At 33.5% G+C, this 14665-nt stretch overlaps 1 protein-coding gene across 1 annotated transcript in view; it reads right to left on the bottom strand.

Moving 5' to 3' along the window:
* Positions 1-14665, bottom strand: part of KCNH7 (potassium voltage-gated channel subfamily H member 7) — a 450073-nt gene that overhangs the window by 40763 nt on the left and 394645 nt on the right. The window contains exons 8-9 of the mRNA XM_060151475.1: positions 12470-12869; positions 6261-6460 (exon numbers count right to left, since the gene is read on the bottom strand). Of these exons, the coding sequence (XP_060007458.1) occupies positions 6261-6460; positions 12470-12869 (600 nt within the window). The remainder of the gene's footprint in view (positions 1-6260; positions 6461-12469; positions 12870-14665) is intronic.

Here is a 14665-nt window from a genome sequence, read left to right as displayed (position 1 = left end):
ATTGGTAACGTCTCAGAAAATTCTTTAACTAAAGTAAATATTGGACTTTTATTTTGGGAGAAATTGTGAATGGTTTGATTTTATTAGGTTTGATAAGTGCTGAGTTCCTCTAATATTTTAATTTAATGGACCGAAATTCATATTTCCAAAGAATATTTTTAAAGTGAACTTTGATGTCTCTATTTTTTGTTATTGGCTAAACCTGTGTTGAGTATTAACTGAGCCTAAACTGAATTGAGCTTGAATTACTCCTGTGCTTCTACTACTCCAAAGAAAGTATTTGGCAACACATCACACTCTTCAGCATAAGAAATTGCGCTCGAGTCCTGTTTGAATAGTACCATAATTTTTAAAAGTTGAAAAACAACTTGAGATATCATTTCCACCATCCTACTACTGTGAGAGGAACATTATTAACAAATGGAGACACTGAAGCATAGAAGTGTGTTCATCACCTCAGCATGGTATTTCTGCAATGACTCTTTTTCATGTGTAAAGCCCCAGACCATGCTGTCATTATTTTTCTTGACTCAGAAATGGCTAAAGATCAGATCCCACTGTTGATGAACTTGCTTTGCATTAAAACAGCACGGTGTCAGATGTAAATAAGTCTTTCTTGTTGATGGTTGGAGACCAGGCTGAAGTGACCATCATCATTTGTGAAACTTGATTGAGCATATACAATTTGTAACCTGAAAATACCAGATGCTTGTCTTAAGCTCGATATTGTTCATGTCAGGGGGCTCCAGATGGTATTTGTTGTGTTCTGTGGCATTTTTGAGACTTTAGGATAAATAGCCTTGGGGAAAAATAGGAAGGACATGTGACTTGCCCTTTCTTAAGCACCTGTGGTTCAGGTACTGGCTACAGTTGGTAAGTATGTGTGTTAATAGTAGATTTCTTGTGAGTGCAAAATTTTACTACCTATCCAGTTTTTGCAGAGCCAGGCAATTCCTATCAACTAATCAGCATGGAGATGAAAACATCTCTTAAGGTGCATTGTAAACAGCATTACTTTAATTCCACTCCTAAGTAGTAACTAAGTATTTCGTTTTTAAATGGGTGGATTTACTTGTTAGGCCATTTGGACCTAAGTGTAGAGAAGAAGCGTATGTCTTTCAAATTAGGCAATATTTGTAAAGCTTTCTATACCTTGACTGCTAATTTTGAACCGATGCTTTTTTGTTAAACTATTACTGGTCAAATAAAAAATATCAATCTAAATTGTAGGCTCACCTATGCAAAAATTGTATTATGCTGTTTATATCTTTAAACATGAGTGATTTTATTTTCTGAAGACTTCTTGAAAACAGGGTCCCCATTGGAGGGGTGGTCAGACATGAAGGGCATCATATTTGTAGTCATTTTATTTTAGCTCTATGAAGAACTAGTTAAAGGTTTTTTATTGTATGTATCAACTTCAGTATATAAGGGTCATTAGAAAAAGGTAAAGGGGGATAAAAATATTATGGTAGAGACAAGCCATGCTATTTTATAAATTTTGCTTTCCTATGGGGTTTAATGTCACAAGGATTATTTTATCTGAGTTGCTTAATTGGACATACTGAAAGAGCTTGAAATTACATTTCACTATGGTGTATCAAAACAGGACATGAGTGGAGTGTATTTGAATGTGAAGGTCTGCCACAGATGAAGTTATTTAAATCAGTATAGAGAATGGATGCAACAAAATTTTTGATGGAGTAGAGTTAGATTGTAGATGCAGGTTAATATTAGTAGTTACTAGTTAAATAGATAGTAGTTAGTAGTAGTAGTAAGCAGTTAGTAGTAGTAGTTATGGTCAGTAGTCAGAGTTAGCAGATAACAGAGGAGCAGGAAAAGAGTCATGGAAGGAAATGAAATCAGATTGTTATTAAAATGCTCCTTAGAAATAACATCAGCCTCATGAAGTAGGAATTTCTATTAAACAATATGTCATTCTTCATTACTTTCCTTTCCATTTTGATTGGCTTTGCTTGTTGGGTCCATGATAAGTGTATGTTTTGTCACTCAGAGTCCTACTGGGATTCTAAGCAATTTTAGCCGACTAGGTTGACTCTTGATTGAAATCTCTAAAAATTCTCCCTTGTTCAACTCTTCTCCTATCCTACACCTTCTCCTTTCTGAGGAATTCATTTAGTCTCTGCTTGATCAAGGAGACTGGACCATGTAGTACAAGTACCATTGGGTCTTCCCCTTTATTCCTCAAAACCAATGCCGTCACCATTTTTCTTTTCTCCCCTGCTTATCTTTAAGGAAACCTCACCAATCTGCCTTGCTGAAGAATTTATTTCTCTTTCTAGGTTCTTATTCCAACTCCTTTCTACAACTGTTTCCCAAATTTTTCTCCATTAATGTCCCAGACTAAAAAAAAACTCAATTGTTCCCCTTTCTTCCTAAAATAAATTAAACAAAAATGTTTCTGGATTACCTGCCTTAATTCTGCCCTGGATGTCACAAATATGTGCCTCTATTCCTGTCCTTGTCTTTACCTGAAATGATCCCCTTGGGTTCTCTGCCTTCCACAGTTCTACCACTCACTTAGTTCTGTGGTTTTTGAATAATATTCAAAGCAGAATAAAATGTTCCATGAAGGAGACTCAGAGGGAACAAGAGAGTAGGCAGCAGGCAGATGAGACTCTACATCCTCAAGCAGAAAAACTCCCATGATAATTGTTTTACACATTTAGCAAATGCAGTTTTGGCGCTTTAAAACTATTTGAAAATGACGTGTTGAATGAAATTGCTGAGAGGTTAAGTGACTTGTCCAAGAAAAGTGGCATGTTGAGAACTAGTACTTGGGTCTTCTGAATTTTTATTCTGTATTTTTTTCTATTATTCAGGCATTACTAGGGAGGCATTTTTAGGTAAGGAATAACATTTTTCATTGAATGTTCATAAAGGCTTTTCTTCCACGCAAATATAACTTAAAATTATGGAGTGGTTTCTGTCATAAGTGATTTATTTCTCTCCATCCAGAATGATGGATAGACCATGGTTATTGGTGCCTTTATTCATTCAAGCCATGCTCCTCTGTGTGCATGGCTCAATTCTACAATGACATGGAAGGTGATTTTCTGTGTTTGGCAATGTTGTAACTAAAATCTCTGTTGGATAATGTCTGAAAGTTTCAGTTTGGGTTATAAGAAAGCTTTAACTTGGAGAAATTCGTTGAGATGCTTTCAGTCCTAATCTGAGAAAGTATTGCAGAAGGGAAAGGATTTTCCGGACTTGACCTAGGGACATTTTTGAGCTAATTTTTACTACTCCTAGGCCTGACATAATATGCAAAAGAACACCTTCCTTTCACTAGCTTCATTATTCTGACCCCTTTCCTTTTGCAACCTGAACAATTTGGTTCAACTGAAAGGAAGCCCATAAGTGTTCCCAGAATGCGTTTGGTTCTGGAACATTCTGGTAATAGCTGTTTCACAAAAAGCAAAAGATGCAGGGAATAAGAAATATGGGTACATATTCTTTCTTATGGAGTAAGGAATATGGCTACAATTCTTTCTTATGTTTTGTGATCTATCAAGGAATCAAATATTTTGGCTTATGAAAAATAATTTTAGGTCAATTAATAGAGTGTGACTGAACATCTTATACTTCATTTGGACATGGTTAAACAGCAAAAATGACCTGAAATGTTTCATGAGAAATTATGTTTAAGGTTATACTTAAATGAAATAACATGGAATGCTGATGTAAAATACAACAGTTTGATGTACTTTTATGTATCACAATACATAAAGTTAAATCACTTTAAATTGTTATTAAATTACAATTTAGTTAACAATAAACTAACAAGACAGGGATTTAACGATGTGCTGTTAGAGGTAAAAAATCCACTTAGATTTTTTTTTTAACCTCTCAATAGTCTAAGAGTACAGTTGCTTTATTCTAATCAACTTTCTTTTGCACATTGTTCTTAATTAGCAAGCATCTTCCATTTGCTGAGTTTTCAGAGTTATGTTGCACTTTGATTTTTTACTCACATTGCAGTCACAAGATGAGAAATGTAGACACTGTGAACAAACAAGAAGTTCGTGCAAAGTCAAGCTCTCAAAACCACATGCAAGACTTAGTGGCACATGGTTTAGAGCTCACACACTCCAGGATCATGTGAGACAGGCATGCAGATGAGAGGAAAGAAAAGCACCTACATCATGAAAATAGAGGATGATGAAAGAGAATGACATTTTCTTCATGACAGTTATCTAATGCAAACCGTATACCCATAACCTTTACCAGAGTGAAGGAAGGGGCAGATAAGTGACTTTTTGTGGGGAGGGGGAAACTTTATATAAACGTTATTAGAGGTCAAGTTGTTGTTAAAGTTAAGGATTTCTATTTTGTACTTGGCCTCTTCCAAGTTATCTTTCCCAGTTTCTTGCTTTGTATTTCCTCTGCTACATCATGCAAAAAAAATCAGAACTAACATTGGAAATCATTTAACAAGCTCTAAACCTGACAGATAACAAGGGTGATCTCCACAATTTACACGAGAATTAAATTGGATATAAATACCTCCTGTTCTTACCGGTGGGTGTTGTGATTCCATGTATTAAGGTGTGAAGCAGACAGGAAAGAGATAAATCTTTCATAAGTACATTGTAAATAGGCAAGTGGTATATAAACCATATTCATAGGTAATAGAGTCAAACAATGAAAGGTCAATAGTTTTCACAAAATAGACTTTATCACACAAAAAAATGGCCACGAAACTAGAGTTATATGGAGAGGGGAAGTAAAATAAATAATTGTTTTACTCCGGTTATTGAAATAATCTGGCAGTATGGAACAACAAAATTGAGCGACATGTGTTTTGATTAAAAATTCTTGACACTGCTTCAGCCAACCCAGCATTAGAGAATCCCCAATAGTTTCTGAATGCTGATATCTTCATTAAACAATAATAGGGATGGAAGTACATAAAAGTGACCAATTTGTAGGTAATTTCTTATGAGATTAAAGTGTTACCTTGGTGAGATCAATTTATCAAATGAATTTTCACAAGTAACTTTGGGATAATCAGAAATAACTCATGGGATTCAGTTATGGCTTTGTATGAAATGTGCTGATTGATTAGCTCTTCAAATTAAAAATTTTATGATGGCATGCCCTTACTTCTCCATCAAATAAATCATGCACAGCTATGATAAGCATCATATAAAAATATATCTTTCAAACTGGGCAATATTTGCAATGCGTTCTGTACCTTAACTGCTAATTTTGAACCTTTTCTTTTTTTGTTAGGATATTGCTGATCAAATTTTAAAAAGTCAATCTAAATTGCATAGGCTCACTTATGCAAAAATTGTATCATGCTGTTGATGTCGTTAAATTTTAAAGATTCCATTTTCTGAAGAATTTTTAGAAACAGGATCCTTGCCCAATGGAGAAGTAGCTAGATGGGAAGGTACTATAATTCTAATTTTTTTTTAATAGGTCTATGATATGCTATATAGCTTGTATTTATCATATATCTTTAGTAATCAATCTCTATAGCCAAATAGCTAGGTCAAAAAGATGTATGCAATTCTCCTAATAATAAAAGAAGCTCTTTGGATCAATTAATCTTATTAGTTGTATTGATTTTTGAGCACTGATAAAGGAGGGAAGGGTTATGAAAAGTGATTGTTGATGTTGAATTTGCTTGAGTTATGAAGGAATCCATATTTCCCCCTTGAAAGGAAAGATGCATTAAACCAGGTACAGTAAAAGGGCACATAGTTAATTGATTAAAATATAGAAAAATTGTCCTTAACAGAAACATGAAACTTCCTATTATAAAATGTTTATGGTATACTTAAGCTCCTTAACCTCTCCCACAAATCCTCAAAATGTCCTATTTTAAAAAAATATTTCTGTTTGGGGGCATTATAGTTATTATTGTTTATTTGTAATGTCTTAATGCACATGGGTCCACCTATTTTTTGGGGTGCTTGGCAGCTAAGCCAAGTGGTGAAAGCCCAAGTCCCAACTTAGCAATGCTCTCCCTAACCAGAAGTGGGAGCTCTAATACACACAGTTATATCAGTTTGCATCATGTTATAATGCCTTTGCCACACAGTGTAACTAGATATAGCACCATGCAATGCCATGAATTGAGAATGAAAGACTATCTCCAGGGGAGAAAATAAACATCCGAGAGAGGGAAACAAAAGCAAGGGGTTCAAAGCTGGTGAGACTGGCTTATCCATTTTGGCTGTAGCTATAACGCCTGAGGGGCTCCAGTTTTGGAAAACAGAAATACGTACCATGTTCATGTCAATGCCATTGGTGTAAGTCCATGCATGCTGGAAATATTCTTCAAGCCGTTGCCTCAGAGGGTTGGGGATTTGGTGAAAGCGAATGAACTCTTTTACTCGCAGCATCTGCATGTGGTACCTGGCAGTTCCGGAGTATAGTCTTTGGATAATTGCTGATACGTTCCCAAAAATGCTTGCATACATTAGTGCTGGATTGGATAAAAAACAAAGTTATGGGGGAACGACTGCACTTGGGGATATTACATCTTGTCAGAATCTCAAATATGTAGATTTTTACTATCTCAATCCGTTTGTGAGGGTTTACCACTGGCCCTAGGGGAACAAAGAAGTCAAGTCAAAACTATTGTAAAATTTATAATTTTGATGGTAAATTTGGAGAGGAAAAATATACAAATTCCCCATGGATTCTCTATATATTCAAGTAGAAACTCAGACTGTTTACAATATCAACCTGTAACCAACCTAGACTATTGACTAGAGATAAAATGTGTTTAAAATAAACATTTCATTTGTAATGTGATAAGAAGGTATGTCATGGGGTTACCACACAGATCTGTTTTCTGGAAGTGGAGTAAAAATGATAATTTTTAAATTGTGACAACTCCACCTTAGCCTCAAAGCTAACCTTGCAATATTATAAACCTACTATAAATTTTAAGATTATTCAGAAGATTTTGGATTTCCTAAGGAATAATAAATTGTTTTAAGGAACTCATAGTTTCCTTAGAATGTTTATTTATATGTAATTTTTAATCTATTAAAATTCATTTTTATAGTATTTCTATATGAGAAACAGATATCTTTGGCTTAGACTGTGAGAATATAGTTTTATTTTTTTTTAAGAGAAAAATAGAATACCTCTTTGTTCTTTCATCTATGGGAAGAAAAAAACTAACATTCAATACTTAGAATGCCCTTTTTAAAGCTTCCAGGGCTAAATATTTATGATTTAACATAAGCTTTTTAAGCATCTTGTCTTTCTTTTTAAATTTGTATTTAGTTTCTAATAATCGTAAGAAAAATACTACATACTGTACAGAAAGTCACATGATGATACAAGCCCTAATGTCTTGACCTTTGGACATGTGTCAGACACTTACAGAGGAGGTAACACACATTTAAGGCACTGGAACTGCAAGGTACCAAGTAGGTGGGGAAAAAAACCCAACAACTCCTTGAAGTGTTTATTTCAACAATATCCAACCAACATATTTTTTTCCCCAACACGTCTTACAAATCACTACCTATATAAAACACTTCATCATTTTTAAAGTAGATGTTGGCCAGATTCAGTCTGTGTTTTAAAATGACTTATCTTCTTGGTCATTTGTTTTCTTTTCCATCTTATTTTTGTCTCTTGGTTAGCATGGTCCTTGTTTACCATAGAAGTCCCAGGTAAGAGAATGTCCCAGACAAAGAGGCAGCCCTTTATTTTTAATCTATTTAAAGGGATAAAAATTGGGGAGATCTATAGGGAGGCTGAACTGGGATTTGTGAAAGACAGTAATTCTCATTAAGGTAGAAAAGCTGTTTAGGTAGTATCTTCCACAGGGGGGCAGAAAAACAAAACCTGGGCCTAATTTGAGTAAATGCATAGTTGATTAAGAAGGGAGTTAGCAATACTTGTCTGAAATGGATTTCTGCGATTCAAGGAGATTCATGTGAGAAATACGTCCTACTCTGCCTAATTTTAGTGTTGGAAATATTTATGCCTGTTGTTAGGTGTCCAAAGTACCTATCATGTTCTCAGGAAATAGTTTAGTTAGTACAGATTTTCACTTGATTTAATTAGAAGGCACATAATCAGTGCTAGTTATTTTACTTAAACCACATAATTCCGCAAAGAAGAGTCAGGGAAAACATTCTTATTTTGCTTTTAATAAATACTGTGGTTTTAACTGCATACTGTCATAAAAATGAACCAAACATTAGTCTGGATCATAAACACGTATTTCCACTCATTGACAGGATGGCAAAAATCTAGATTATAAGTATATAGTTGAATACATGAATAGTGTATATTTTTCTAAGGAAATTCTATGCTAATGGATTTTTAAATTATAATAAAGGCATACTTTTTTTTCTATTTTTTAGGAAGCAAATGGAGCTAAAGTCTGTAAGCCAGAGAGAAGCACAAAATGATTATATTCTGTATACGTTAATTAGTTAATGCCCATCGACTGGCATAAAATATGACTCAAAAGCAAGTTGGTAGACTATATAGGCATTTCTTTCAACTCAATATTTTGTTTAGCTTTCCTTAATAGAAAATTCTTCCTTCACCAGAATGGTTTGTTTTACGTTGCAGTATTATAAAAATAAAACAGGTATAATTTAAAATGTCAGCACGCCACACTCAAAATCTGAGATGCTCACCAAACTAATGAATTTAGGGTCACTGGGTAATAGCTGAAACATGCTGATAGAACAAATACACTTGCTTTTCTATCTAGTACACAAACTTAAAAAAAATTTTAACTTAAAGAAGTAAATTTTAGTGATGTGTAATTTAGATATAACAAAATGAATCTGTTTTAAATGTATAGCTCAGTTAGTTGACAAATGTATACACCTCTGTTAGCACAATCAAGATATAGAACATTTTCAACATCCCCAAAAGATTCCTCTGTGTCCCTTGGCTGTCTGCCCACTGGTTTCTAGGTTGACCCTAGACAACCACTGAGTTCCTTTATGTCATCACAGATTAGTTAGCATTTCTTAGAAGTTCATGTAAATAGAATCATAATGTACATATTCATTTGTGTCTGACTTCTTTTTGCTCAGCATATTGTTTTTGAAATTCATTGTTTTGTATTTATCAGTGGTTTGTTCTTCTTTTAATTGATGAGTAGATTTGCATCACATGGCTCTACCACAGTCCATTTATCTCTTCTGTTGATGAAATCTCACTGCTTCTAGTTTTTGGCTATTATGAATAAAACTGCTATGAACATTTGTGTACAAGTCTTTGTGTGGGCATATATTTTCGTTTCCCTTTGAAACATCTAGGAATAGGACTGCTGATCTGTGTGGTATGTTTAACTTTATAAGGAACTGCCAAACGATTTCCCAAAGATGGTGTGATTTTACATTCCCACCAGCGATATTTGAGAATATCATTGTTCCTCAACCTTTCCAACATTTGGTATTATCTTATTTTAACCATCACAGAGTTTTAATTGCATTTCCCTGATGACTAATAACATCTTTTCATGTATTTATTGGCCATTAATATATCTTCTTTTGTGAAATGTCTGTTTAAAATCTTGCTCATTTTTAAATTGTCTTATTACGGAGTTGTAAGAATTCTTGATATATACTGAATAAAGGTCCTTTTTTAGATCTAACTATTGAGACTATTCTCTTCCAGTCTATCATTTTCCTGTTCCCTTTCAAAGTGTCCTTTGAAAAGTTGAAGTTACTAATTTTGATGAAATCCAAATGCCTGTATATTTTGTTCAGTTTTCTGTTATTTAAAAAAAAAATTATAGGGGTATGGTAAGGTTTCAGTTACTCCATCATGGTTAAAAGCAGATATGCAATAACTTTTTTTTACATGTTATAAAAAGATGTTTGTCAAGCAGGTCAGAGATGAAATACATTTGTCTTTGGATACTGATTTATGTGTTTTTAAATTTAAATGTATATATTATATTTATAATATTTTAATAAAGATATAAACATATATTAGAACACATAGATATAAATATGTGAGCATAGCTTGTATTCCTATTTATTTAATGGCCGCTTACATTTTTCTTTATTTTTCGTCTTGAATTGTGTATATATGTATATTTTTAAAAAGAATTCTCTGGTTACTGTTCTCTGTACACATTCAGCAGCACAACTGGTGACTGTCTTTGCAAATAGATGCTTTTAAAAATGTATCTATAGGTATTTGTGTTATTTGAATTTAATTAGATGATAGCTTTAATGTTTAATTTTTAGTTTCCTTGAATTATATTGTTGTAACAGGGATTGTACATTGCATTGCTTTCTACAACTTTGCTTCAAACTTTTATTTTAGAATGAAGATTAGTTTTAAAGAAGCTTAGGGATAATGAGAGTTCAACTTGATAACTAGACTATATCAACTTTAACGCGCAGTAGTATATATACAAAATTTTACATTATATTTTGGATATTTTATTTTTAGGTTTAAATCAAGTCACTCATGTAACTGAGGTGTATGTACTTAGTATAAAAATATAACCAAATACAGAAAACCAAATCATTTTCTAATACAGTTGGATCTAAATGGAAATATCATGTGTAGATATACACATATACATCAAATGGCTAAGAAAATTTCAAGGCATGCTATTATTGCTAAGTTTCTAGTCTTATTTTACCTTTTATGGCATAATAGCTCATGATAGAATTCTCTAGGAATATCTATAAACTTTTTCCTATGTGACACTAAGCTTTACATAATCCCATTTTGATTAAGTTTTGTACAAGCAAGTCTATTCATATAAAAGATATTATGTGGAATATGGATGTATCTTAGTCTACTCAATTAACAAGAGTGTTTTCTCTTTTCTTAAAAGATAGAATTCATCTGCAGGAAACAAATATTCTTCCTAAAGAATCAATAGAAATAGGCTAGTGCCACTTTTAAAAAAAGAAGGCAGAAACACAGAAAGGAAGGAAAGAAGGAAGGAAGGAAGGGAGGGAGGGAGGGAGGAAGGAAGGAAGGAAGGAAGGAAAAAGACAGGAATAAAGGAAGAATAAAAACTGCCAATAATTTCCTGATTTAAGGATTAGAGATTGGGTATAGAGCAAGTAAAGAACTGAGTTCTCTTTAGTTTAAAATAATTCACATGATAAACAGTACTATGTATTTCACTTAATCCTCACAAGCGGTAAGGATTCCTAAGTGGTGAACACGTTAAACTTCAATGCACTTAAAAAATTCTTCCTTGCAAATTCTAAGTTTCAAGATGCAAGTTGTGTTTTCTTTAAAAAGAGTATACATACATATATATATATATTTTTTTCCTATATGGGTGTATAAATAATTAAAAACAGACATTTTTCTTTTCTTTTTTTGTTACCAATGCCACTGAAATTGATAACCACTATAACGTATTAACTAGCAGTTTCAATCACAGAGTGGGACTGTGTTTGTTCTGAAAGATTCAGTCTCTCTGGAATGAATTTTTCTATTTTTTCAAGTAGGCCTCACTTCCATTTCCTTCTGAGTGCAATTCTACTTTTGTGTTTGTGGCAAGACCTGGTCTGAATTTGCAGAATATCTTGAGTTATTTAAATAGAATGTTATCTGCCTATACAATCTTACTAAAATAAAGACACATATATGAAAAGCAAATTTTAAATACAGTGAACAGTAAACTGGGTGAATCTACTTAAGTTTCATTAATAAAGCTTATCTAAGCACATTTTATTAGACAACATGTTAACATTTAAAAATTAACTCTCTGGATCTACTTTCTAATTTGTATGCAATGTAAGGATGATGCTCTTTTTCAAGCTTTAAAAATCCATCATGCTTTTGTCAACTGCTGTCTGCTATCAGCAAGGTTATCTTTAGTGGTTCCACAGTGTGATTTTTTGAAAAAATATATTAATATTAAAGTATCTTTAGTTTTACACAGATTTTTTTTCTTATTCCAAAGACTATACCTTATAAATGATGCACATGTCAATACCCATTGCAGGGTAAAGGGCAGTCACTTAGGTCCCTGACATAATGTCACAGGGAAAGGAATTTTTAGTCAATGACAGGGGGAAAAATATATATATATCTGTATGTATGAAAGGTTATCTTACATTATAATTAGTAGGGTGATATTTATATATCTATATCTATAGATACGTAAATGTAAGCTAGTCTTTCCCATTCTAATCTGGCCTCAGCTTGAAACAGAAAATAACCATTAGTAGTAAATTACAGACATGTTTTTACATCAGTAAACGTAAACTGCAAGTCTCAGTTCCTGAATCCCAAGATCCATGTCATTCCAGTTTTATGCTCCTGAGGTCATGAAAGACCTTTGGTGTCTCCCCTTCACAGAGAGAATCAGATCTGATAGAATATAATACCCGTATATTTAATCCTATTATTTCTACAACTTTCTATAATTTTTTTCTTTGCCTTATTCTGAATGTTCTAGAGATATCAATTTTCTGATATTATTTTATCCTAATAGATAACAAAAGAGAAATCTACTTACAGCCAATCAACATGACACAAATTGAAAAGATTTTCTCCGAATTGGTGTTAGGCGACACATTCCCAAATCCTACACTCGTTAAACTGCTGAAGGTAAAATAAAGTGCTGTGACATATTTGTCTTTAATGGATGGCCCAGAACTTGAGTCACTGTCATTGTAACGTTTCCCAATTTGTTGTCCTAAGGAATCCAACCATCCGATTTTGTCAGTCAGGTAGGGCCTTTCTACGTTCCCAATCGCATACCAAATACAAGCCAGCCAGTGAGCAATCAGGGCAAATATGCACATTAAGAGCATTAGAACAGCAGCCCCATATTCTGAATATCGATCAAGTTTTCGGGCCACTCTCACAAGACGAAGGAGTCGAGCTGTCTTCAAAAGACCAATTAATGTTGTTGTCTGTGGAAATAAATGTGCATGGTCAGAAACAGTTGGTAAACAATTCAGTGTATGTTCCTGTGAAGCAAAGTAAGTAGAAACAGGTTACAACAATATGGTAGCACTGAAGATGACTATGTATTTGAATTAAGTATTAAGGTTAGTTGTTTGTTTTTTTTTAAATTTTACACCTGCTTTGGAAAGTACCTTGAAAGTTTGTAGTACATTAATTCAGTATCTTGGCATGTAAGACTTATGGGACAGAGGCTCTATCTGCTTGGTTTCATGCTCTAACCACATGCCTGGCACATAATGAACACTCAGTAAATCATTCATTCACCAACAAACATTCCAGAGTGCTACTGGTGGGCCTACCAAGGGCCACACACTGGGATTATAGTATTGAACAAACAGTCATGGTTACTTTTATAATAGAAAAAGACATTTATTTACTAGACAAATTGTCTTATGAAGTGAAACAAGGGCTACTGTCTGTTGGGGAGAGATACATATTTTTAAAATAAACATATAATAAGATCATTTCAGAGAGTGAAAAGTGTGATGATGATAGTAAAACAGAGTGATACGATAGAGGATGTTCAGGGGCTTGGGTTGGGATGGGGACCACTTTAGGAAGGAAGACCAAAGAGAATCTTGCTGGGGGGCTGACATTAGAGTTTAGAAGGGTTTGAATAATGCGAAGGAGCTAGTCAAGAAGGCAACTGGGAAACATATTGGATGACTGCATGCATGCATGAAGTACTATATTTAAATTCATTTTTTCTTCCTAAATGTGTTGAATTGATAAATTGCTTCTTGATATCCCAATGATATTATGTGTTTTGCTTTGGGGTATGATATGTGTAACTAACTGCACGATTATTACTGACCAGGTATCTAATGATAGGACACTTCTATATAATAACATGATACTTAACTGGTTGTTTGGATTTGAAATCTGATAAGTACAAATTACAAGTTCATTTCTTGGGTTTCCTAAATAATGTCAACTATAAGTACTATATAATTCACAGGGCATATAATTATTTCAGAGTTACATGGCGTTTACTGATCAATTATTGAGTCATTTTATGTGTTTATTGTTGTTTATTTCTCAAAGTACATCCATCTATGTTAAGAACACATGTTTTAATTAAAGAAATAACATGTGGTATAACTATCACCCTATATCTTCATATTGACTTGGTGGAAAAAGAGCTCTAAATATCAAGAAAATATTTTCATTAACATTCTATAATAAGTGTTATAGTTTTTTTTTTCTTGAGCCAGAGTGGACACAAGGGAAGGGAAGATTTCTCAGCCTCCCCTGACTTCTTTTCAGTTAGTATTCAAATCCTCTAGAGATGAGAGGAGCTTGTGTAGTTGAGATGTTCTTATCACAATTGGATTCTGGTCTTTGCTCATTTAGGGATGGGTGGAGAGGAGAGTCTTCTCTGTTTCCAAAGCTGAGTTATTATTTTTCAGGGTGCAATAAGGGAAACAGTGTTTTCTTCATCACAAATTTAAAATTATATCTCTTCAAAGAATGAATGGTGAGTTTAAGTGAGTATGAGGTGTTTTCCTGGGAGAGATGTCAACTTTCCACTACTTGTATTGTCAGTGTTTCAGTTTAGCAGTTATAAGTTAGAACTTCAGAACAAACTTAGGTCTGAAATTCTGCTTCCATACCAGTGTGTCACCTTGGACAAGTTATTTACTTAATCTCTAAGTGTCAATTTTTTCATCTGTAAATGGTCATAATAATAACTCCTTCTAGGGTTGTAGGTAATACCCAGTAAATTTTAACTGTGTTTTTA

The sequence above is a fragment of the Lagenorhynchus albirostris genome, chromosome 6 (genome assembly GCF_949774975.1).
Source record: "Lagenorhynchus albirostris chromosome 6, mLagAlb1.1, whole genome shotgun sequence".
In the NCBI taxonomy this organism is placed as follows: Eukaryota; Metazoa; Chordata; class Mammalia; order Artiodactyla; family Delphinidae; genus Lagenorhynchus; species Lagenorhynchus albirostris.
This window is presented reverse-complemented; position numbering and strand designations above follow the sequence as displayed.